This window comes from Pleurodeles waltl, chromosome 4_1, assembly GCF_031143425.1.
Source record: "Pleurodeles waltl isolate 20211129_DDA chromosome 4_1, aPleWal1.hap1.20221129, whole genome shotgun sequence".
Lineage (NCBI taxonomy): Eukaryota > Metazoa > Chordata > Amphibia > Caudata > Salamandridae > Pleurodeles > Pleurodeles waltl.
In genome coordinates, this window is record NC_090442.1 from 508,476,590 (window position 1) to 508,501,725 (window position 25,136).

General features: G+C 42.9%; 1 protein-coding gene across 3 annotated transcripts in view; it reads left to right on the forward strand.

Moving 5' to 3' along the window:
• The window catches only part of LOC138287875 (POC1 centriolar protein homolog B-like), a 1,054,814-nt gene that overhangs the window by 76,980 nt on the left and 952,698 nt on the right, over window positions 1–25,136 (forward strand). For 2 of the 3 annotated variants that reach the window (XM_069228819.1, XM_069228820.1), the window contains 2 exons: window positions 4,588–4,664; window positions 14,279–14,363. In XM_069228819.1, the coding sequence (XP_069084920.1) occupies window positions 4,650–4,664; window positions 14,279–14,363 (100 nt within the window). In that variant the 5' untranslated portion in view covers window positions 4,588–4,649. Of the gene's footprint in view, window positions 1–4,587; window positions 4,665–14,278; window positions 14,364–24,854; window positions 24,939–25,136 lie in introns of those variants that run through there. The other variant, XM_069228821.1, reaches the window with a different exon arrangement.

Consider the following 25,136-nt stretch of genomic DNA (forward strand, 5'->3'; position numbering starts at 1 on the left):
ATAAAACTTTGAAAATTATTTGTACTGCAAAAAATTAAAGGCAGGTGGCTTGAAATTCAACAATATAGCCTAAACTGTGATGACAATGCACAATCGATTCTGTTTTTCCACTTTAGGAAGAATTCAATGAAGACATCCGTCCAGCCAGCTGTCCTGCCCGATCTTGCCTAATTGCGCTAAGTGTACCAGTGATGGCATTTCATTTGATGTTGAAGCATTTATTTTGAAAGTCAATTTTGTTCTAGAAAAAAACATCCACATTTCAAGCAGCTTTTTTTTCTTTTTTATTGGCTGATCCAATTTAGATGAGCAAATACAAGAAAGATGTATGAGCGTATTTTTTTGAAGGAAGAGCAGGGCAACATGGAGGGTGTGGGTGGTGGAAGCAACACAGAAGGCAGAGGGATGTAAGCTATATGGAAGCCATGCATGGGGCAGAGAATCATGGGGCAAGAAAGCAATGTTGAGCAGGATGGGGAGAAGGACACACGTGAAAGCAACTCGGGAGGACAAAAGCGCAACATGGTGTTCAGGAGGAGAGAATTATATGAGGAAAACAGCTGGGAAACACCTGCACTCTCATGGAGTGCGTATCCTAGAGAGATAGTGAAGAGACTGTGCTCCCTGGGAGGCACAAACACAGGACTGATAAGCTTAGACACAATAAAAAGCAAACAAATGAGCGACAAGAAAACCAACTTGTGTTAGCAGCAAGTGGGCTCCAATCCCCTCTGTGTTCTGGGTGAGCCCACAGTATGTCTTTGGCAACCAGACAGCTGTGCAGTCTGGTAAGCTTGTTCTAGTTACACCTATTTTCTGAGCCTAGGACAAGACAAAAGTTAGCACTTGAATGGGATTTTTCTAGGAACTGAGGGCCAGATGTAGGTAGGTTTCATTTTGCGAGTTGCAAATTGTGAGTAATAGCGACTCGCAATTTGCAACTCGCAAAATGAAATGCAGAAAGGGTTGCAAAGACCCACCTCATGAATATTAATGAGGTGGGTCGCATTTTGCGACCCCATAACGAGTCTCGGCACTCACAGGGATAGTGGCCTGCTGGAGATCCCACCATGTCCGTGACTGCTTTTTGAATAAAGCAGTTTTTTTTTTCTTTTTGCAGCCCGTTTTCCTTAAAGGAAAACGAGCTGCAAAAAGAAAACATTTCCAAACCATTTAGTTTCGTTTTTTTCAGAGCAGGCAGTGGTCCATAGGACCACTGCCTGCTCTGAAAAAATATTTTAATTGGCAATCACAAAGGGGAAGGGGTCCCATGGGGACCCCTTCCCTTTTGCGAATGAGTTACCATCCACTTGAAGTGGATGGTAACTGCGAGTTGGTTTGCGACCGCATTCGCGGTCCCAAAGCAACTCTGCATGGCGATGCGGTCGCAAATAGGAAGGGAACACCCCTTCCTATTTGCGAGTCGCAGCCTCAAATTGCGAGTCGGTACCGACTCGCAATTTGCGGTTGTGCATCGCGTTAGGCCTTTTGCGCCTCGCAAACTGCGTTTTTCGCCGTTTGCGAGGCGCAAAAGGCTTCCTACATCTGGCCCTGAAAGTGGGAAGGACGCTAAGTTAAAGGGGGAAGTGTACTTTTTTCTTTGACCATAATATCTCTGATACAAAGGAATGAAAATAAAAACATTATCATCAAACATCTCTGTTTGTCCATATAATTATTTACTAATATCTGACAAATGTTTGCTTTAGGTTAATTCTGTACCAAAGTAATTGTTAGACGCAATACTTAACAGAGTGGATTACAAACGTCAGATATAAACATCCCCAAGAACCTGGAATTCCCTAGTGAATTGCTCCTGTGGGGTGGGAGTCATGCCCACAAGGGGGTTCGTCCATGTGTTTAATCGTACATGAATACGGCTCTTATAGAAAACCTGGATCCGCAGATCCCCGCCTATTGCAAATAAATCGTTTTTAATAGCGCTATTCCACAGCCTTAGGAGGAGTGGTGGTTCAAGCAACCCTCAGAATACTGTGGAACAATGTGAACAAGATGGAAAAGCAGCTATTTGGTTTTCTGTTACAAAATGTGTTTTTTTAAGTTTATTTGACGCCTACTTTGAAAAATAATTTGCCTTGTCCGTGACGCGTTACTTAACTGTGATAGAACCATGCAGTTTAAGAGAACTGACAATATTTCCGTAACTGTGGAAATATGCTGATTCCTTAAACCTTTTCCATCACCTGCAAATGTAATGTCTCTTCAGTGAATACAGTGTAGTCACAGCCACAGATTTACCATGAGCACTCAACAGTTACTTGCTTTTCCAAGTTGGCTTCCGAAGTCTGCCAGTCCTGCTCCTGGCCACGAAGTATTGCAGCAACTGAAAGCTAATTTTCTCAAACTTTTTTTTTAATTATTCGATTTAATTAAATAACAACTCAAACATAAATATCATATTCTTTTGCCAAAGCAATATCTAAAGCAGGAAACAGTGCAAAGGGAATGCATGCATCCATTAGTATCTCCGAACTCGCAGTATATTTGAGTTGAACACATCTTTTCTAAGCCGTAGTGGTACAGACAGGTCAGCATACACCGTAAAAAACAACTTCATATCTTGCGTTATGATACATAAAATAAGAGAACCATATTTAAAGAGTATTTCATGAGAGAATCCATAACAGTATTCACCCACTCTAGCTTATACAGCAGTAGTGGCCTCATATTTTGTCAAACTTCACTAAGGGAACTGTTAACAAGTGATGTTCATGGCAGTGTAATTTAATTAGCCCACTTTTATTCTAAGCCCAGGGAGCCACTTGCCCAGTTGTGTTGGATGTAATATGGGTTTTATAGCGCGGCAAAACATGAAATGGATGTCCTGGCACTAGGATCTACATAACAGCAGCGATTCGAGGCACTAGAATGTTTTGAAAAGTCATGTTTCAGCTTCTTCCAGAATACGAAGGGATAAGGGGTCACTCTGATTTGACTTTATTCCATATTTGGGCTGCGAGAGAAAACAAAGTGTGCCTGCTAGATCTGGAGCACTTAATCTGTGGGATGCCCACCAGCAGAGATGAGGGAGAAGAGAGGGCAGTACATATGGAATGTTTGGCTTAAATAAGTGGCTCATATTAGAGAGACTTGAAGATGGAGTATTGCTTGACATGAAGCAAGTGAATTTCCCTTAGATGGGAATTAATGAGTGTGAAGATTTAATATCGAGCATTGTATTACATTTTGGATTGCCTGTAGATGTTGCACAAGGTAGGCCCGGATATAGAGAGATACTGTAATCCAGTCTGGACAGAAGTGCTTGGACCACGGTTCTTGTATGCAGGGGCAGCAGCATAAAAATGCTTCTCGGAGTCTGCAGGATTACAAAGTAAATTGCAGACAATGAGATCTTTTGTTTGATAAAGGACAGATTTTAGTCAATAAAAAAAGATTTTTGGGGAGCTGGCTGGGCTAGGAGTAGACCATAGCTCAGGCGACCACCAGGTAAGTGATCAAGGTGGAGATGGTTTGCTGAAGATAAGAACCTCTAGTTTGTCTGCATTAAGTTCTAAGCATTTTTTTCTCGTCCACTTAACCACAGTTGGCAAACAGTTTTTGTGAAGCCTTACAATAGTTGCCTAAACTGGTCATAATCTAAGTATCATCAATGTATAACACAATTTCAATTCCACAGTTATTCACTAGAGATCCTAGTGGGGGCACATACACATTGAATAATGTAGTGTTAAGGCAGGATCACATCAGTACCACTCATGTTAAAGATGTAGCATTTGAGTAGAAAAATGGTATAAAGTCTATTGATAATGCACAAATCATTTGAAGGCTTTTTTGCCCAGATAGCAGGAGGGAGTGGGACATTGTGTTGAACGTGGCCTACAGATCCATTAGAATCAAAGTGGCAGTGCTACCCAGATCTAGACCTATCCTAATATTGTCAGTGAATGTAAAGGTTCTGTGCACTACAATGAAGTGTAAAGCTTATATTCACTAGTGTTCGCTAGAATTAATTTAATTAGCAACTGATATTAAACTAGTAGTATTCAACCTCACAACAAACCTTCCTTTGGGGAGTGTCTCTTGCCTTGAACTTTCTGTTCGTCCTCCTAGCAATCTAGATACCTCTTATAAACGTCGTGTGGTTGTGGTGGGAAATGGGGGTTAGGATATCACACCAAGAATATTGTGATTCTCCAAAGTAGCGTGAAGCTACATTAATGGCTTCAACTGTGTTACCTACTTCAAATGCCTGACTCCACCCTGCTTGGAGTTTTGACAGCGTGAGCTGACATATTTTTACCTCGTCAGAGCCTCAAGTTGGATGCTGCCTGTGCTTTAGTTAGTGGGGGCCATAATAATGTGGATCAGTAGAGGGCTCAAGTGAAGGCAAAACATGTGAATGTGTGCTTCCTGTCTTAATTGAGCTAAAATGGGGCGGTTGTTTTGTTCATCTTTAAAGTCATTTTAATTGCCACAGCACTTGCTGGATGCATCGATATGCTGTCTATATTTTTTAGTGTCCTACTACAACATCTCCAGTACTTGTCTGCTCTGCAAACTGCAGTTTGTAGTGACTTCTGTATGAATTATTTTTGTTTTCTGCAGTTATCAATTTGATTTGGATCCTCTGCTTACAGCTCAACCCTGGCCACTTCATTCCAGTGACAATGGCTTCCGTACTGGTAAGTGACTGCAATTCTTCATGGACAAAGAAAAAGGACTTCCCGCAATTGTTGTGTTAAGTGTGTCTGCAGGGCACCATGGATGCTTTACAAAACACTGGCTGAACTGGTAAACAATTTCCGCTTCATCATTTTGTACAGCTGCTCGCTTAATTTGTAGGTTAAGGGAATGCACATGTGTTTTCATATACCTGAAGAGGCTACTGTCTCTTTGTCATGCTCCCATACCTAGCAGTTATAAAAGGGACTGTTCTTTACTGAGATTTATGAAGGGGAGGAAGATCCTTGGGCAAGCAGTTCATCAGAGCTGTGTATTCTTACCAAACGACTGTGCTTTTCGTTGTAGCCATTTTGATATTTAAAATTTTGCACAGAAGCTCTGCACTTTCTTGTTCTTTGAAGATATAATTTAAATGTTTGGCTACCCTTTTTGTGTCATTGTCAGCTTCGTGAAGAAATGGAAGGCACTCGTACTAAAAGGACAACTCTGACATGATGCTGAAGTTAGCATCGTATTCTGTCATCGTCTTGTTCGCAAGCTGCATATTATATACAAATACATCCAATTTACTGAGCATTAAATCATTCAAGAAATTGTATTTAGTCATATTTTGCATTATCATGAGTGTATAGAAATATGGTTATACGCCTAAAACAATAATTAAAAAGTGAATTATGGTTCTAGCTCAAATTGTCAAACCACTTAAATAGGACAGTTAAGATTAGCAATGCACACAACATCTGCCAGGTACAGAAACAAAAGAAATCAAGATAGCAACTTGGTGCCATGGCGGGTGGTGCAACTTATGATGTATATTGTGTCTTCCGTGCATTGCCCGCCATGGCTGGCAAATTTCAGTGGCTTGACAAGTTTGAGCCAGGACTAAAACTCATTTTTTAACTGTATTTTTCAATGAATTTCATTGTTTATTATTATGTTTTATGATGTACTTATTTTTAGCATGTTCATAGTGATTGGCTGCTCAGGGGACTTGCCAGAGGGCCTGCGCTGTGGCCAGGCCCTGCGCCCATCCCTTGCTGCTCATGACCTTTGGCTGTGAGCAGAAGGGACTCAGTTGGGGTGTCACCTATGGCTAGACCATGCGGCCAACCTCCTTTTGTTGACCAGCTACCACTGCTCAAGGATTTCTGCCTTACCCCGCAGGGGCAGAGTGCAAGGTCTGGACTGCAGCTAGATCTTGTGAATAACCTGCAGGGGTTGCTGCTAAACAGAGCTTGGAGAAAAAGGTTTTTATTCTCGCGTCGTGGGCACAAGATCTCGTCTGTGGTCGGGCCTTGCTCCTTACCTCCTGCCTGCCAATCTAAGAAAGATGCTCGTTTTAATGTTTGCTTTGCTTTATCTTTGTTCTTTTGCACTGCATGAAACTCACATGTCGACTCCGACTTGAAAGTCGAGGACAAAATGGGTAGTTGAATCAAGCACTTAAAATGGCCAATTGGGAGCTTATAAGTTGGCTCCAACTCGAGAGTTGTGCGCTGCACAGCAGACATCACTGCCACTTTTCTAAGTACCCCTCACCACTGCTTTGGGGTTTGTCACCTTTGATGTTGTTGGCCTCCCATTGCTCTGAAAACTTCTTTTTCACAGCACCATACTACCAAATGAAGATTGCAGAAAAAAATACATTTCACCCCATATCCAGCCAATCACGTTGGGTAAAAATGTCAAAATATGATTGACAGAATTGGCTTTCGAGTTTGAACGCCAGAGGTATGCATATGTGTTAACCCTTTATATCCTGCAGCCACCTTTTCTAAACATCAATATCTCAAAAATGACTGTACATATTTTAACCAAATCAGCAAAGCACACTTTCTGAGTCTATTTTCATGTCAAGATTTTGCCAAGTTCAGCGTTTTTTGCTCTTTGATAAAATTTCCTATTGGAAAAAAGAACACATGTACTTGGTCCATGCTCCAGCGAGGAGCTAACACAAGAATGGAAGACAAGCCTACGGGAAATAAGTAATGGAAAGATTGCAAATTTAGAGTGATAGTGAAAACAACTATTGGTATGCTGTGGTGGGTTGTAAACCCACTGAATTGTAAACAATACACCTCTCAGCACAGCACATGTGCAGTGTAGGCGAGACCTAAAAATGAAATGTAATTAAAACAATGTATGATCAAATCATATAAGGGTACTACATTCATAGTTGTCTCTGTGCAATTAAAGGTTTGCGTGGCTGCTGTTCCGTGAGTTATGGATAGAGCTCTCAGCTTTAACTTGTGTGTGTGTGTGCAAATTGGCTGATTATGCCATTGAGTTGCCTGATTTCGTGCACGTCTGTCCATAGGATCAAAAGTTACAGGCAGATCAAATAATGCCTTTTCAGTGGCAAGAACTACTGAATCATTACTACATAGTGGTGTCTGCCTCTCTGGAAGGTTATGTGCATTCGTAGTGTGACATTTGAAAGTCCGACTAAATGCAGTAGTTGAATTTTTTTTATTGTTCGTAAAAGGAATGTGTTTTTGTAATATGCATCCTGCGAATTAGGTGCTGACTCTAACAATAAAGGGCAAAAAACAAATTAAAAAGAAGAGCCGAGCAAGGGTCTTGCTTGGCTCCAAGAGCCATAAAACGAGACAAGCCATCAACCTAGTTGGCATTTAAACTGCAATAAAGGTCATGTACGATCTGTAAGCATGCCGAATGTATTTGTTGTTTCATATGTATTTGTGAATAATAATAAAAAAAATAGTTCTTCAAGTTGTGCATTTACTTGTTTAAAGGCAGTGCAGTCTCTAGGCGACGTACTTCTGCACAACATCAAACGGGGTTTTGTCAAAGGCACCACTTTCCCCATTTTTGCAGTTAATTGTGACAGTTTATTTTTACACATTTCTTTCCTCTCTCACCAGATCCTATTGGTATGTGTCATACCATTTCAATCTCATTCTTCCAATGTTTTGTCCTGAGTGCACCTGGGATCGTCCCTGAGTCCCACATTGTTTAATGTTTATATGACACTGCTGGCATATATTGTTAGATCTTCCAGTTGTAATATTACCTCTTAATGCCGACGACACTCGGCTGATCATCTCTCACATCGAAAGACACAGCAAATACCCAGACTAATTTCACAGCAGTTGCCAACTGTATGTGCAGTAATTGCCTGAAACTAAACGGTGAGAAAACAGAACCTGGCTTATTTGGTAGAGATACCTCTCTCTGGATCAACACCCTGTGGCCCCAAACCCTGCCCTCTGCACCCCTCTCCCCCCAGCCCTCGCAAGCTTCCAGGATCCTGGGTATCATTGTTGATGATCGGCTTTTTATGCCAAACCAAACCACTGCAGTGCCTTCCTAGTGCTTTAAAGCTTTCAAAATGCTCAGAAAAATGCTTAAATGGTCACCCCTGAACACATGGAACAATGGTGACCCAAGCACTCATTACCAGTAGGCTGGACTACGTAAATGTCCTCTTTGTTGGCATTTCAGCATGTGTTATCAAGAAGCTTCTAGTGGTCTTTATCTGCCTCCATGTACCATCATCACTGTCCACTGACGTAATCTTCATTAGCTGCCTGTTCATAAGCATTTCCTCTACAAATTTCTTACACATACCTACAAAGTGCTTCGCAACCTTGGCCCTTTCTCCCTTAGCAGTCGCATACACTTGTGTATTTGTTCCAGGCAACTCTCTATCTCACCTGTTCACTTTTCTACCTCATGTCTGGCGTGCAGGAACAGAAGAGCACTCCTTTTCCTACTTCACTCTCAGAGCTTGGAATAAAGCTCCCCTCTGTATTTGCCGGATTTCCCTCTGAATTTAGGAAGAAAAGTCAAACCTCGCTGTTCTAACTAGCTTAGTTTCAAACCTCCAGGCAATAACTTTGTGTACCACGCCACAATACGATGTGCATGTTACATATGCAAATAACATAACATGTATCCTTGATTCAAACCAGCCAGTAGAACCAACTCCCTATACTCATCACTGCATGCAAATGTTTTATGACTCCCTGGTTTCATGTCAGCAATTTTCACCATAAATGAGGCCAGACAAACTCAACTAGTGGATTATAGAAACTTTGATCCTTAGTGAATGACCTTGAGCGTGGCTACCTAATGGCTCATCTCTCTTTGCTCACAAATTCAGGTAGTTCATCTAGTGATGATCACCCAGCAGTTGACACTGTAGGTCTTGATGTGTTTGAAGAGAGGAAATATGGAGCTGAGTCACCATGCTTTCTAAGCTTTGATGAAAGGAAACTGCTTAATCTTCAATGGGACATATTTCTTAAGTATCAAATGCTGTTTCACATCCCTGCTTATATTTCCGTGCTCTGATTCCTGCAACTGAAGTCATCATACTGCCATTATTGCTGCAATACCCCAAAGTGGATGCATGCTCAGTACCAGGTAGCAGAGTGCTCTCAGGAAGTGATCTTGGAAACATTGCTCCCCGCTCAATGTGATTTGAACACAAGACAATGATATTGCAATCCCACTGGCGTTTTGTTTCTTTACAGATACTGCAGGCACCAGAAGAACACAATACAGGGCAGTGTTTTGACCATGAACTATAATCCACAGCAGGCCATAAACTCATATATGTTCTGGAGAAATGGTGGTTACTTGAATGTCTGGGTATAACTTCCCTCGTAGTTCAGTGCATTTTTGCCTGACAGTCAAGATACAGTTGCAGCCAGGACCGCCTTACATCGATCTTTGATTTCCTCGCCAAGATCTATTACTTCCTAGTGATTTATTTTGATAAACACTGGGAAACAAAAAAGAAATCAGAAAGTCATATGTTTGATGAAAACAAAGTGAACAATTTTCTTCAGCATTATATGAACTTTTTTATGACTGGGGATGGTTATCTTCGATTAAGCTTAATGCTGTGATGAATCAGAATAGATTATTATCATGGACTATGTAGCACATGTTAGTCAGTGCTAGTGTGCGCGTACAAATTGTCATGAGTAGGAAACTATAATGTTCATCTTGCAACTCTACAGAAGTCAAACAGAAACTATAACTCCTCTTCTTCAAAAGAGTGTGTGATGGCATAGCTTAAGGTGCTTGTGAAGTCATACAGAGACATACTAGCATATCAGGATTTGAGGTACTCACTCCAGTGTGCTTTTAGTTATCAGGAATCAGTTGAATAATTGAAATCGGATCCTTTCAATTGTCTGGAAGTAAATGCAATTATGTTTTCTGTCCTATTGTTAAACTGGGATAAAGTGGGACCAAGGCCTTTGTTGCTGGCATCGGTGGTTACAATAGTTTTATAATTAACATCAAGTTTGCTAATATTACGTGCTTTCATGATAGCCTCTTTTACTTTAGTAAAAGCTTCAGAGTGCACGTCTTTCCACTCAAACGCTGTACCTTTCTTTAAAAGAAGGTGCAAAGGGTGTACGGTGTCTGTAAAGTTCTTGACAAATTTGGACATATATTCAGCAAGGCCTAGAAATGATTTCATCTCTTCTTTGTTAGTTGGACAAGGGGCGTTTTTCAATGACTCAATAAGGTTGATCTCGTATGTCCCAGGTAGTCAACTGCAGTAACACCTACTTTGTATTTTTTTCTCTTTATTGTTAAGCCAGCTGATCTAAGTTTATTAAAATTAATCTAAGTTTCTCATTGTGCTCTTTTTCGGATGCTCCGTAAATTAAGATATCATCTTATCATCTTGAAAGCACAGAATATTTTGGCAGTCCTTTAAATGTGCTGCGTTACTACCTGAAGAACAGCTGGTGCCAACGCTAGTCCAATAGGCATTCTACAGTATTATTATGCCTGAAAACAGTGGTGAATGAGGTCAAAGGCCATGATTTATCTAATGGTTTATCCATGCTTGCTCCTACTACTAATAGCTATTCTCTGTCTATACTTAATAAAAGACTTACCTTATCTTCTGGACTTCGTTACTTCATAAATGGCAACGAGGGTGGGATGCCATGCAGGGGGCAGTGAAGTGACTCCACCCTTGTAGTTATCCTCACCATATGAAGTCTCTGGATATCACTTCACCTCTGTTGCAATCTTCAACTTTTAAGCAAGCAGTATAGTGAGCAGCCATCACCTCTGCGATGGTAGAAGCATTGTTCTTACATTTGTTCTCAGCCACTAGTTATGCTCCTTTACACTCCTGTGGAGAGTGAAGCTCTATACACCTCAGTGATATGCGTGCGACTTCAGTTCCTCATCAGTTGTGTTTTCCTGCCAGAACACAACGTCTTTTACACTGGAAGCCAAAATAACATGCATTAAGCTGCATGAAACCACCTTAACCCATCATGACCTGTTTAGTGCTGTATTGTCAGGATGAGGACAACATCAGTCAGGCAGCCTGTTTAAAGCAGCCAAGAGAATTCCAGAGCCTCAGCGGACCTGAGTTGTGCTTTTCTAGCGGAAGAACTGTCAGGGTTTCCTTAGTGACGAGCATATCTAAAGCTGTTGCTCTAAAAAGTGAGCTTCCGCCTGAGTGCCGTTGAAAAGGGGTGTATTGTGGAGGTAGTGCCTGTCATTACACGTATAAGGTCTGGGGTTGATTGTGTTCCAATGGGGATGGGATCTGGCCTGGAAGTTCAGGCTGAATCATTCCTATTTGAGAAGGACCAAGACTGATTTGCATATAGCTGGTCTCTCTCTAGATTGGAACAGTAAGTGAAAAATGGTGGACTGGAATGCGTCCTTAGCACCTTGGTGAGAGCCAGTGGCTGAGATTACTTCAAGGATTCCTTGCATCTCTCTGTTGCTTTTTGGTAGTCAACTCCCTACATGTGACGGTATGCCCAGGTGTAGGCTCTTTGCTCACTGTGCCACAGGTCACAAACTTCACGTCACTGATGATGACTAAGTTCCCAATAATTAATCAATCGGCATTTTTAGAGTGCAGCACTATTACCCCTAGGTTGTATGGGCGCTGTAGTGCGAGGTCTCCATCGAAAATATTAATGAGGACCAATGGCAGCAGAGACCTCTAAAGGACTCCATGCTGTGATAATGTTTAACTGAGACCTACAAACCTAATTTAACTCTCTACCGACAGTTTGCCATTAGCGATTCAAACCAAGCCGAGGTGGTAGAGTAGTAACTGGATATACAGTGTTGAAAACGAATGAAAACAGGTAGCGGCTGTGTTTGATATCTCCCAGTAATATCACCTCGTGAGATAGCTGATAATTGTCTTTTTCCTGTTTACTGATATTTATACCATATACCAGATACAGTAAATATTTTGATGGCATGGAGTATATTTTTAGGTCTTCAACAGTGTATGCTCTGCTTGAACATTTGCTGTGCTCTTGCTTGCAACAGCTGTTGTATACAACAAGGGGCTTGGACCCTGCCCATGGCTTACCATTCTTTGGCATCATTGTTGCTCACAGTTTTGCCTGGTAATTGGGCAGCGCGTGCCAGCTTGACTTCCTCTTCTTTTGGCTGGAGCTTGGACCAAGGACTGATTGCTTCAGCTTGATTGCAGTCCTTCCCCTGGTTGTGCTGCGATTCAGATGCTATATTTTTGTGTCACTTCTTCCCGCTCCCATCCCCTTGTATGTGTGGCTTATCAATGCTTTTTTTTTCTCTGTGCATTTTTCTGTTACTGTGTACTAAGGACTTCTTTACCACAGCGACCAACCTGAGCTATTTCTTGGTCTCTTAATCATGTTTTTATGGCATGTTCCTGAGGCGATTATTAATTTGCTAATATGTTAACAGTTGTTATCTGTGCTAGATCTCTTTCATGATCTAGTTTCATGCCCCCTCATTCCTCTTCTGCTGCTTTCCTAGTGCATTTAATGTGTTATTTTAGATAGTCCACGATATAAATTTACACGCAGCACAATTTTTCTATATTCTACCTCTAAATTAAACCGTCAGATTTTTAACAACAAGGACTTTTGCTAAAAGTTCACCTTTAACTAACTGCAGGCGGCTTGCAGACTTTCCACACGTAATGACTGTCTAAAACGTAATGGGCCTTGTTTTTTTGATTGATTCTGTTTTCCTCAGTCATTTTTAATGCCAGTAAATCAGCCAGCAAAAATCAGCCTCGGATACGAGCCTCCTAAAAACAAGCTATATTTCAGAAGGTGATGTCGGGATTGTTACTCAACTAGATGTAACAAGCATTGGCGAGCCCATAAGTCTCAACTATGCCAGATCTATTTGCTTTGCCACGGTTCCTGTTTTTGCGGTGTTGCACAGCACTGCGATTGCTATGTAGCGTGGCTGAAAGTAAACCAAAAATGTAAACAAATAAAAAAAATAAAAAATGGCAACGTTGGCTGTATCATAGTATTTTTTTTTTTTTTTAAACTTTCAACCACAATACATAGCAGCTGTACCGCTGTAAAACATAGCTTAAAAACATTGACAAAGGCAAATAGTAGAGCTTTATGGCTTTGCCAATTTTTTGCCATATTGTTCAGCACTGTGACTGCTGTGCTGCATGGTACAAAGTAAAACAATAAATAAAAAAAATAATCACTCCATGACGCTGCCTGCTTTGATCGGCTTTTGACATTGACAAAGCCAATAGATGTTGTGTACACGAAACCTTTACACTGTCCCCAGTGGCGGCCGGCAGCTTTAGGAGGGAGGGGGGCGGGTGGGGCACACACACACACACACGCTCACTCAGACTTTCACACACAGGCACACACGCACATCCATTAACAACATTCATACCATTCAAACATGCACGCACGCACCAAACATTCAATTTGAAACATCACACACATACACACACTTACCTTCGGCCTCCAGGTCCCAGGAGGGTTGGGACTGCTGCCTTTCCTCCCTGGCTGACCCTAGGTCAGCCAATGAGGGAAGGCAGCAGTCCCAGCCTCGTCACAGAGTGGGATGGGGTCAGTGAGACTGCTGACCCCACCCCACTCTGTGACGAAGTGTCACTGATTGACACTCGCCCTGGGCACTTCAGGGCTTAAACTGAAGCACCCAGGGAGAGTGTCAATTGGTGACGCTTTCCTCGTCACCCAGGGGAAGGCCTCGAGGCACCTTTGCTGGGCTGAGGAAGTCACACCCATAGGAGCTGTGATCTCCTCAACCCAGCAAAGTTCAGCTCAGGCAGCCAGGAGTCTGCGCAAATCGCCCATGTCTGCTCCTGGCTGCCTGACCTGAACATGAAGAGTGTCTGTCAGGCTGACCTTTGTTCAGCCTGACAGACACTCTTCATGGGGGCAAAAGGTGGGGGGCGTGGCCCCTCCGCTCTAAAGGACGGGCCGCCACTGACTGTCCCATTGCTTGTTACTAAATTAAATATGCAATAAATAGTTTGACGACTAAATTGTCTTTGGCGGGGCATAGCCAATTGAGCTGGAAGGAGTGCCTCTTGGAATAGTCTACAGTAAAGTCACGAAGCTCATATTCGATCATTGAGTGAAACAATATCCTTTAAGATTTTAAATGCTAGAATTACACAAGGTGGATCAACTCCATTGCAGACAATAACAGATAGTTTATCAGCATAGCTCTCCATGTCAATTTGAGTTAGTCCGATATGTTGTGAATTTTGTATCCTTCATTGCTTACTCTCCTGTGAATAGTGAAGTATTTGTTTGAATTGTGAAATTGTGGTTTAATTCTAAATCTCGTAATTTTATAGGAAGATCCTGCACTGCAGCGACAATTCAAAGGTCACAGAGATGCAGTTACTAGTGTTGACTTTAACCCAGACACAAAACAGCTTGGTAAGTTGTTCATAAATAGTCAATGCTCTCATCTTAGTAAGTCACATTGAAGTCTGCTGTGTACAGTCAGTGTCATTGTTGGTAGTTGCACCACAAACGCTCCCAAATTACTTGCAAAACTCACCCGAGGTAAGCCAGTTGTGCTGGGGCAAAGTCTCTTGTTACGGGATCATGGTAAATTGGGACTTTGTTAACCCAGTTGTACACAACTCATAAAGTTGTCTGCGCAGTACAACTCTGAAATCTTACAGTAGATTTCACAGGTCATTAAAAGTGCTGGCCTACCCTCACCAATAGTACAACAAAATGAGAGTGAGAACAGCATCCATCAGCAGTCCTACTGTACTTTATGAGAAGTAAGACATTAGTTTCAGGAAAGGGAAAGTATTAATTCTGACAATAGAAAAGTCGGCTATAATCACAAGACTCCTGAAATATTACTGCTAAGCCCTTCTACCTTTTTGGTAAGACCTCTGTAGGATTTGATCCTCTGGCATTTGTCCACATATTGGATTCTGTGCTATGTTCAAGTCTTTTACCAACTGAGTCATGGAGTCACTAGAGACTGTACGGTCCTCTCCTTCAGCACCCATCTGGAATCCCAGTTCTCTCATCCCATTTTGGAATGGCCGATTTTCCAGCACCCCCGTCCTGTGTGCAAAGATTTTGTTTAGCTAAATAACCATGAAGAGTTTGCTAGTCAAACTGGCAAATGTTGACCCACCACTTCTATAGGAAATTGGGTTAACGGTTGAGGGAGGCAAACCTCTACCCAAGCATCAGCCACTTCTTTTCAGGGTGCAACACAAGCAAACCCCAAATGAACATGTGCTCAACCTCTGGTAGCTTGGCAAAAAGCACTTAGACTTAACTTGGAGGCAATTTGTAAAGTATTAATGCAGCACTTCAAACAGTAATGAAGTGACAACACGTCATAAGAAAAATCCTGCACTAATTTAGACTATTAGAGTAAAATTCAATAAATTATTTGAGACCAAAATAGAAGAACATCCAATCAGTAGAACAAGAGATATGCAGTTTTAAAGATTTAATTAAAAATAGTGCCTAAGAGCACATAGCTCCAAATTTGGTTATCTGGTCCGCTGGACCGGGATAAACTTCAGGTTGACCGCAATGGAGTGCGGGTCTGATACCGAGACGAAGTTAGGCCAACTGAACAAAGTGCCTGGAATCTGGGTTGCAAAGCATTGCGAGATCCAACTTGGAGGGTGCATTGTGAAGCAACTGTTCTGCTGGGCTTCCAGCTGCGTGGTGAGGTCCTGTGTCAAGGATGCGGCAGGCAATAGCGATTCCAGGAAGCTGCTGGGCTGCAGTGCGAGGTCCTGCGTCTAGGAAGCAGTGTGCAGCGAGCGTTCCGAGGAGTTGCGGGCTGTAATGTAAGATTCTTCATCAAGGAGGTGTTGCGCAGCAGTGGTTCCGATGCGGTGCTGCAAGGCTATGCACTGGTTCTGCTTGGACCATAGCTTGGCTGTCACAGCACCTTCAGGACCACTTCCAAGGGTCCAGGACTGGAATGGTACAACTTGGGGCACAAGGCTCACAACAGGAAGAGGCTTGGTGCTGGGTTCAAGGTGGTTGGAGCCTTTTCTGACCCTGAAGCTGTGATCAGGAGGCCAGCCACCTAGCTCTTTGAGTTACTCTGTTGGTACTGGTTTCAAGTTGCAGGTCAGTTCTTTTCACTCAGACAGCAGAGTAGCAGAATAGCAAAGTAGCAGTCCTTCTTGCAGCAGAGCAACGCAGTATCCCTTCTGAGTCTTCCACGGGTCCAAAGCTGTACTGAAGATTTGGGTCTGAGGGTCCAATATTTATACTTGGTGCCAGCTTGAAGTATGGGAAGGTTCTGGAGGGTTTCACCCCCAGAGGACTTTGGAATTTCCTGCCTTGCTGCCCAGGATCCAGCCTGTCAGGGGGCACAAAAGGCTACTGTCAAACCTTTTGTGAGTGTGCTGGGCAGAGCCTTTTTGATGTTCAAGTGTGGTAGTGGACCGCTGCTCTCCCTCATCAGGTTGGAGATGACCCATCCTGCCAACACTTAGCCCCTCTGTCTCACTATGTGGGAGAGGTACACGAAGGCCAACTGCCAGTTACCCCTATTCATATTATCCAGGATCAAGGCTGCAGGGACGAAAGCTTGGGACAAAAAAATGCCTACTTTCTAGCAGAAGCATTTTCAGAATTGGGACTTTAAATCTGACTTTACCATTAAAGAGTGTTTCAAATTACAATTCTTTAGACACCAAACTCAACTTCATACTTGCCCCCAATTGAAAGTTACCTCTTATTAAATGTAATAAGGTAAACCAATATTATCCTAGTAGGGAGGTAGGCCTTGCAGTATTAAAAAAACAAATGTAAGAATTGTTTTTACTACCAGGACATGTAAAAGTTAAAAGTACATGTCCCATTTTTTAAATACACTGCACCCTACCCTCTGCGCTGTTTAGGGCCTACTCTGGATGTGCCTTGTGTGTATTATAAAGGAAGATTTAAGCCTAGTAAATGGTTTATTTAACCAGGTTGAAATATCAGTTTAAAACTGCACATACAGACTGCAATGGCAGGCCGGAGACATGTTTAAAAGGCTTAAGTTGGTGGCACAAGCAGTTCTGCAGGCCCACTGGTAGCATTTAATTTACAGGCCCTGGGTACATGGAGTACCATTTACTAGGGACGTGCAGCTAAATTAAATGTTCTAATTAGGTGTTAGCCGATTTCGCCATGTTTAACAGAGTGAACACATACACTTTACCACTGGTTAGCAGTGGTAAAGTGCAGAGAGTTCTAAGGCAAACAAAGTGAGCTCAGCAAAACAAATGGAGGAGTAAGGCAAATGGTTTTGGAGGGAAGCCACCTTAAGGCTGACAGGTCTAACAACCCCAAGTTTGGTGCAGCAATATCTATTCCATCTAGCCATCTGACCCACACAATCATTTTACCAAACCTTCCTTCTAAATAGGTAAGAATTTATCTCATTATTTTCCCAACACTGTCTAGTGCTGCCATCAATCGGTCTCAGATTGCTGATGTGTGGGGCTACCAGGGCTTGGTCCCTCTTGTCCCGCTTGTGTTTGGGCCTAGGGAACTAATTAAGTCAGTTTTCACTCCCCATTCTTTGTCTTGGTCTGTAGTAGTTGCATTTCCTCTTCTTGGACTGCAACGTCTCTCCTAGCCTATTGGCCTCCTTCAGCAGAGTGTCATTTGTTTCCCTGCCATACCTCAATCACACCAGCATGAAATCTGTCTGAGTTTTATTTTCATCCATGTTATCCTGTGGGCATGTGCCCTTGTAAATAGAACTGTGTACCTATTCTTTCTGGGGCTGAACCTTAGTGTGTTCCTTCCTTTAATATCGTGGTGAATGGTTGGAACAAAGAGACAAGGACATTTGGTGTGAGATAGAGAGTACCCAAACTTAATGTTCCCTCTGATGATCTTGGTGTATTATGAACTTTGACAGTAAGATAAAAAGGAGAACTAAGGACTGAAATATTAATGTTGCTAGTAGAGATGAAAAATGTGAAAGGTAAAGAAAATATTTTGAATGCAAATGATACAGGCAGGTTTGAACTTCTGAAAATGATAAGAAAGGTACAGAGGAATAAAGACAGTCCAGAGTGAAAGAAAGGAGGGAAGAATCTATCCCTAAATGACGGTATATGGAGCAAAAGAAATGGATTTAAAATCCAATGGGATGGGTACCATGAGGGACTTCGGGGAGTGGCTATCATTGGGACGGTAGGCTTGTCAGGTGCAAATGAAAGAGTCAAGTTAATGAAATATAGAGGTTTGCTTCCTGTAATAAAGTACATCTTTTTTAATGTCCCTTATTGTTTCTGTTTAGGTTTTCCCACTATTTTGTCTTTAGTATCTCAGAGATTCCCTGTGGAACAGCAGTGCTTGGTTCACAAAGGCCCCATACAACCACTACATGGTCCAAGATTTAACATCAATATTACGAAGTCTCACTTCCAGCCCCTTCATGTTCAGCCCTTCTTGGGGTGGTACAAAAATCTGTCACAGGGAAATCTTACCCCAACCGTGCAAGGGTGCAAGCTTTCCAATTGCTGCTCCTCCTTTTTTGAGGCAGATCAAGTAATGGTCAGGATGGTTCACACACCTCCTCCTCTTGATTGCCTCTTGTATTGCTATAGATCCCTATGCCAGGTTACACATGCACCTGTTGCAGGTGCGCTAAGTTGCACAGTGGTCACAAGCAGAGGGTTACTGAGAGGATCTCGGACTGCTGTCATTTCACTCTGCAGTGGTGGAACAGCAACACGCACGGCCAAGTCCGGCCCTTTCTTGACCCAGTGCCTCAGGTGTCCATCACAACAAACGCTTTCCTCACTTGGTGGGGGGGTGCACTTACAGGATTTAACCGTTCAAGGAATGTGGACACCCCATCAATAGGGTCTACACACCAACTACAAGACCTGCTGACCATCCAGCTAGGCCTCAGATTTTTTTCTCTGCCATATGCAGCACCAGGCAGTTCTCATTCGCACAGACAACATGACTGCCATATTCTACCTACAGAAGAAGGCGGCATTCACTCTCCACAGCTGTCTGTTAGTCCAGGACATTAGCGGGTGGACAGTACATTGCAGATTCTTTCTACTGGTAGAGTACCTACCTGGACTGGACAACGATTTTACAGACCATCTCAGTATGCAGCAACAATTGCACAAATAGGAACTTGACATGCAAGTTCTACTCTTAGTACCTCTTAGCCACTGCCGAAAATGCAAAATGCGCAAACTTCACATCCAGGTACCCAGTTCCACTATTCAGGGATAGTTGCCATACTCATTTATGCCTCTTCCACTTCTTCCGTTTGTGGTTTGGAAGCTTCAACAAACATCCTTCACTCTTATCCTGGTGTCTGTCAGGCAGCTCTGGCTCACTACTGTCCTTGACCTCTCCCTAGTGCCTCATGAGAAGCCCCCAACAGATTGGTCCTTCACATTCAGAGACTCGCCACGTCAAGACACCAAAATCCCAAGCCGCAAAATACTGCAATCTGGCTCCTGAGGTCTTTGTCTACCTCAACGTACCTCTAGAGTGTATGGCCATCCTGAAGGAGTCCGGAGGTGTTCAGCCAGAGCCTGCTATTTAGTTAAATGAAAACAAATTGTGCACTACTGTATTCCTTGGAACATCAACCCTCTCCAGGCAGCGGTCCAAGACATTGTCTGTAACCTGCTTCATTTGCAAAAATTGAGCCTCGCTTACACCTCCATTAGACTTCATTTAACTGCAGTTCTGCCTGCCTTCAGAATGAGGAACACATATTCCTCTCCAGTGTTCCAGTTAATAAAGACGTGGGTCCCTTGCTTACTGTGCCACTGGATTCAAGCTATCCTGAATGATGAAGGGTGATACCCTGAAACTGGTCCCAGGAATCTTGTTTCCGCTCCACCGCCGACTTGTCAACAACCACTTTTCCTACACAAAACTTTCTAAGGCAGAAAAACTTTCCACCAGGATGAATCTAGTCCCTGAATCCCACACGCGCTCCATTGCAGTTGCCTTAGCTTTTGACCACAGTTTGTGTTTGGTGCTTTTTGGTGCTATATTTAATTCAATTTAGTACAAACATTAAAACTTCATATCTCAGGTTCTACTTACTGATTTTGTAAATTACTTTGACATTTGGTGTCATTCTATTATATAAATATATTCTGTTTTTCTAAATTGGTTTGGGATTTTTCTTGTGTTGTTTCATTTTATTACTATTTGAGTACTGCATAAATACTTTACACATTGATTCTAAGTTAACTGACTGGCTTGTGCCAAGCTATTAGAAGAAGATTAGCACAAGTATTTGTGGTTCACTCTGTCAAGGATTGCAATTATTATTTGAAATGGGTTCTCACCCCCCTCAACTAATACTCTGACCTCTTACAGGTACTGTCTACTCACAATATATTGGCGTTTGCATACAATCAAGTGAAGCATTTACATTTGCAAAGTATTGAAAGATTTCACTACATTCCTACAGTGCATCCAAATACAAATTTCACTCTTTTCAACGAAGGCACAATATATAATTTCCTACCTTTCATTATGGAAAGTTTCACTTCTATTAAGGATATGAAGGTGGGGATTATGCTTTTTTTTTCAGCATAGCAGCCATTTCAAAACATTAATAAAACTACAAATACCATGAACACGTGGGATAAAAAGTTCATCATAGTTCATCCAATCAGGTTGTCATTCGCCACTCTTAGTACATTGCCCATGCTGTCTCTTTATCTTTCTTTATGCAAATATCAGCCAGACATCTAACCGTTACTCCTGTTTGTTCAGATAATTTCTTGTGAACAAAAAAAACACGTTGAGAACACAGTCCCAATGCTTATAGACCATGAATAATCACTTTAAGCTGGCAACTGTAAATCTACATCATGGGCCAAGGGAAAAAATCCATCCATGACATGTTGCAAGGTATTTTAGATCCATTAAGAACATCCTTCAAACCACTGGAAGGGGTGGGGGAGAACGTTGGTCCTCAACTTCAGGCTTGATAAATCTCCCCCATGCCTTAATAAAATTGAAACTTTCAGTTACAACAGCTAGGAAATTTTATATTCTGTGTCGGGACTGAAGGTGAGGATTATGCTAGTTCAGAGCTTATCCACCACTAGGGTTCCCATGGTAGGAAGTGGCTTAAAATAGAAGCGCTTGAACATTAAGTTGGGTGACCAGCCCGCTGCTTTCATGATATCTTCCAAGTGACTCCCAAAGAGAAGGCTTTAGAGGCCATCGCTCCTCTGGTTGTATGGGTCCAAACATTTTTGTGTCTGTGCCTGCTCCATGCTTGGCCCATCTAACCCATCTAATGATAGTCTGGGACAACACAGCTTGGGGTGGTTTTCTAGGGGCTATAAGGAGTTGTTGTACCCCATGAGGGCAAAGTTCTTCCGTCATTGATTCGTAAGCTTTATTGCATCGCACCACACACAATTTAGGTGAGTCTGGAAAGGCTGCATAGGAGACCATCTGAGAATTAGTTTTTGTGCATCTCGAAATGTGGCCGGTTGTACCTTCCGGAGTGAACACTCGTCCAATGATGTCTAATGTTCTGACATTGGACACACGTCTACAGGAAATCTAGCTTAACAGGGAGGCCAGCTTGGCCGACAGTTGTTTCCTGGAAAGTATTTATTACTAGGCCAGGAGATAAACAGATTGAGTACCACACTCACAGGACTGAGTAGCGCGTCTCTGGAAGAAGGGATAGGTGTATAGCCCTTAGTGTTTTTGGGACCATAGGATGTTCACCTGCAGGGAATCCTTCAATGAGTGGGGGATGGGGGGTTCCCACTGATATCACTGAGCAAAAGGCATTTACTGTTCTGGAAGCTGGGCTCTCTGATGCCAAGGCAGCTAAAACAAAAATCCTGATATGGACATTTCCCGTCCCCTCTGGATCCAAGTGTCTTTGACAACACCAACCCATCCATCAGGTGTAAACTGATCAATATCTCCTAACTGTGTTACCTGCCCATGACTTGGAGAGAAGGTCTGCAGCCTGGTGCGAATGTCCTGGAACATCGTCCTTGGTAATCCCCCATGGCATAAGCTGCAGAAAACCCTCCAGAACCAGATGGTGGGGATTCTCTGAGGGATCCAAGGAGAACTCAGAACAGGAGTAGAGGGATTGGAGAATCCCACAAACAGTCCATCAAAACTGCAAACCACACTTGAGACCTCCAAAATATGGTGATTATCACCATGGTCTCCCTCTGTCTATAGATTTGGGTGGAAAATCACATTTTCATGGAGAAAGTTGGGAATGCTTATCCCTTCTCCTTCCCCTATTGTTGCTGGAAGGCATCTGTCACATGTGCCATTGGATCGGGCCTTCAATTGAAGAATTTTCCCACCTGATGGTTCAACCGGGACGTGAATAGGTCCACCGAGAAAGCACCCATCTGGATTCCAGCACCTAGAACACTGATGTATCCAGTTTCAAGAGCCTGAGGTCCTGAAGATACCTTGACTGCCTGTTTGCCTATTGATTGGCCGGGGCTGGGAGGTGTTCTGCTGTAACCAATTTTTTTTTTTTGAGGCACTATTCCCAGAAGCTTCTGGCCAGGTCCATCAGAGGTTTGGACCATGTACCCCCAAGATGGTTGATGTACTGGACCTCTGCCACATTGTCCATCTTCAAGAGGACACAGCTGTTTTTCTTCTCCTTTGTCCAGTACTTGACTGCGAAAGAGCCTGCCATCAGCTCTAGACAGTTGATGTGAAAAGCACTCTCTTGCTCTAACCAATTTCCTCTGGTGGAACATTCTTCACATCTGACTCCCCAGACCACTCCGCTGGCATTGGATTCAATCAACCAGTCTAGTTGGGATCTGAAAATGGTGTGTCCATTCCACACCTCCATGTGGCCTAGCCACCACTGAATTTCTTTCTTTGTGTCATCCATCAACAGTACCTCCTGTAAGTACGTCAGGCCTCTGTGAAGGTGTGATATCTTGAGCCTTTGAAGGGCCTTATAGTGCATGCTGCCAGGAAAGATGGCCTGATTTGCATAGGAGAGGAGACCTATTACCCTCGCAATCTGGGACAAGGATTGATGGACTTGGCTGATGTGTGGGTCAACATGTCTCGGATCTTAGTCACCTTCCAGGATGGCTGGCTTAGGGTAGCCTGAACAGAATCCAATACGAAGCGCAGGAACACAAGTGACTGTATCAGAGATAAGGCCAACTTACCAGATTGATGAGAAACCCCAGGGACTGAAGGAGAGAGACTGTCCACTGAAGGTGGGCTAGCAGTCCCGTCTGGCTGTGATTTATCAACAGTATATCATCCAAATACACAATTAGATGAATGCGTCTGGCCTGGAGGTGCTCCACTGCTGGTTTAAGAACCTTGGTGAAACACCACGTGGCCTGTGACAGTCCAAATGGGAGTGTCGTGAATTAGTATGTGGTTTGCAACCAATTGAATTGGAGGAAGCACCGGTGGGGCAGTAATATCTGGATCGTTAGATATACATCTATGAGATTGTGGTGTGCTGGCCAAATGTTGGGAAGAAGGTCATTGAGAAGATGAATCCCTTCCATCTTGAAGTGGCGGAAGACCAGCCACTTGTTGAATTGCTTGAGGTTGATAACGGGGCGTTTTTTCCCCTGTCGTTTTTCCACCAAAAGCAGATTGCTGATAAACTCATACAGTGCGGTTGTGTCGATACTATAACCACTTAGGAAAGAAGGAAGTGCAATTCAGAAATGACAAAGGAGGTCTCCTCTTCGGAGAAACATAAAGGAGGTGGGGTTCTGGATTGAACTGGGGACAGTAGAATTCTATCTGGAAACCCGTTGATGGGTCTGTAAGACCTAAGCATCAGATGTCAGGGACTTCCAGTTGTAGACAAAAGCTGCCAACCTCCCCCCTAACTTTATGTGGGGAAAAGGGATCACACTCACCATGAGAGCTGCTTTGTTGGTGTCCTCCTCTGGAGCCCCAGTGGAGCAGATATCCACGGGTGGGATAGAACCCACCGAACCAGGAGTTATCCTGTTACTGCCCTTGCCTAGAGGCTTGACCCCAGAATGAAGCCTGTTGTTGCCCATGGCTGGCCAAACGCCTCCTTTCGCAGCCAGTCCTGATGAAACCCCAGAGATTAAATATGTTGTAATGGAGGACTGAGCTTTGTCCAGTGAAATGAACGTGGCAACAAATTTACTGAGCTTTTTAATAAAGGGATCGCCAAATCGGCCTCTATGGGCCACTGGGCCTACCTTCGAGGTGGTCAGGTCCCTTAATTTCAAATCAGTTTTAATGAGCAAAGAGTGTCTCCACTCATTTGCCATTGCCAAGTAAAATTATGGCTGTGTGTGCTTATCCAGACAAGACCACTGGGGGGATAAGAGATCCGGAGGCCTTGGCATCTTCCACCATATCTAGTATCTTAGGAAGGGGACCAGCAATGTTGAGTAGTTTGTCCTGCCAGGACTGCCATGAGCAGTCAATGCCTTTCTAAGGGTCACAGACGTATTTGGTGAAAAAAATCGCCATGTGGGGATCTGTCTCTGGGATAAGGGCCACTTTACGAGCAAGGGATGGGCGAGGACATTCCGCCTTGAGGCAGTTGTGGACTTGTTTTTTTAAATGTATTTATTCATTCATTCGGTCTAGAAATTTAGACTATTAAAATACAAAGAAAAAAAAAGAAATAGGACAGACACTCTTACATAATAAAATATTGCATAGTAAAATTACACCATTTGTACGTAGAACATAAAACCTGCAATCATATAAATATCGACAGTGTGCTAGTTAGCATTAAAACTTTGGCCATACTTAAAAACAGTAAAATCTGTATAATAAATACTTGGATATTAAGTTTTTATAAAAAATTAGATATCATAGCAATTCGACTAAAATAGCATCTCTATAAACTTGTAAGGTCTCATCTTTTCCTTTATGGGGATACAGGTTCATGACAAGAGTCTCCAGGTATTCCATAGCTTTCAAGCCCACCCTCTGTATGGAGGCATCTATGACCACACAGAAATTCTCATCGATGGAGAAGTAAGTAATGGACTCTTCCTACATATGAGTTTTATATGTTCTACATATCAGGGGCACTTTAATGCTGGCTGAAATAGACATGTAATGGGACCTGTGAGGGCGCAATCAAGGGCCTGTGAATTCCAGCACCTAGAACACAGACTGATCCAGTTTCCAGAGCCTGAGGTCCTGAAGATACCTTGACTGCCAGTTTGCCAA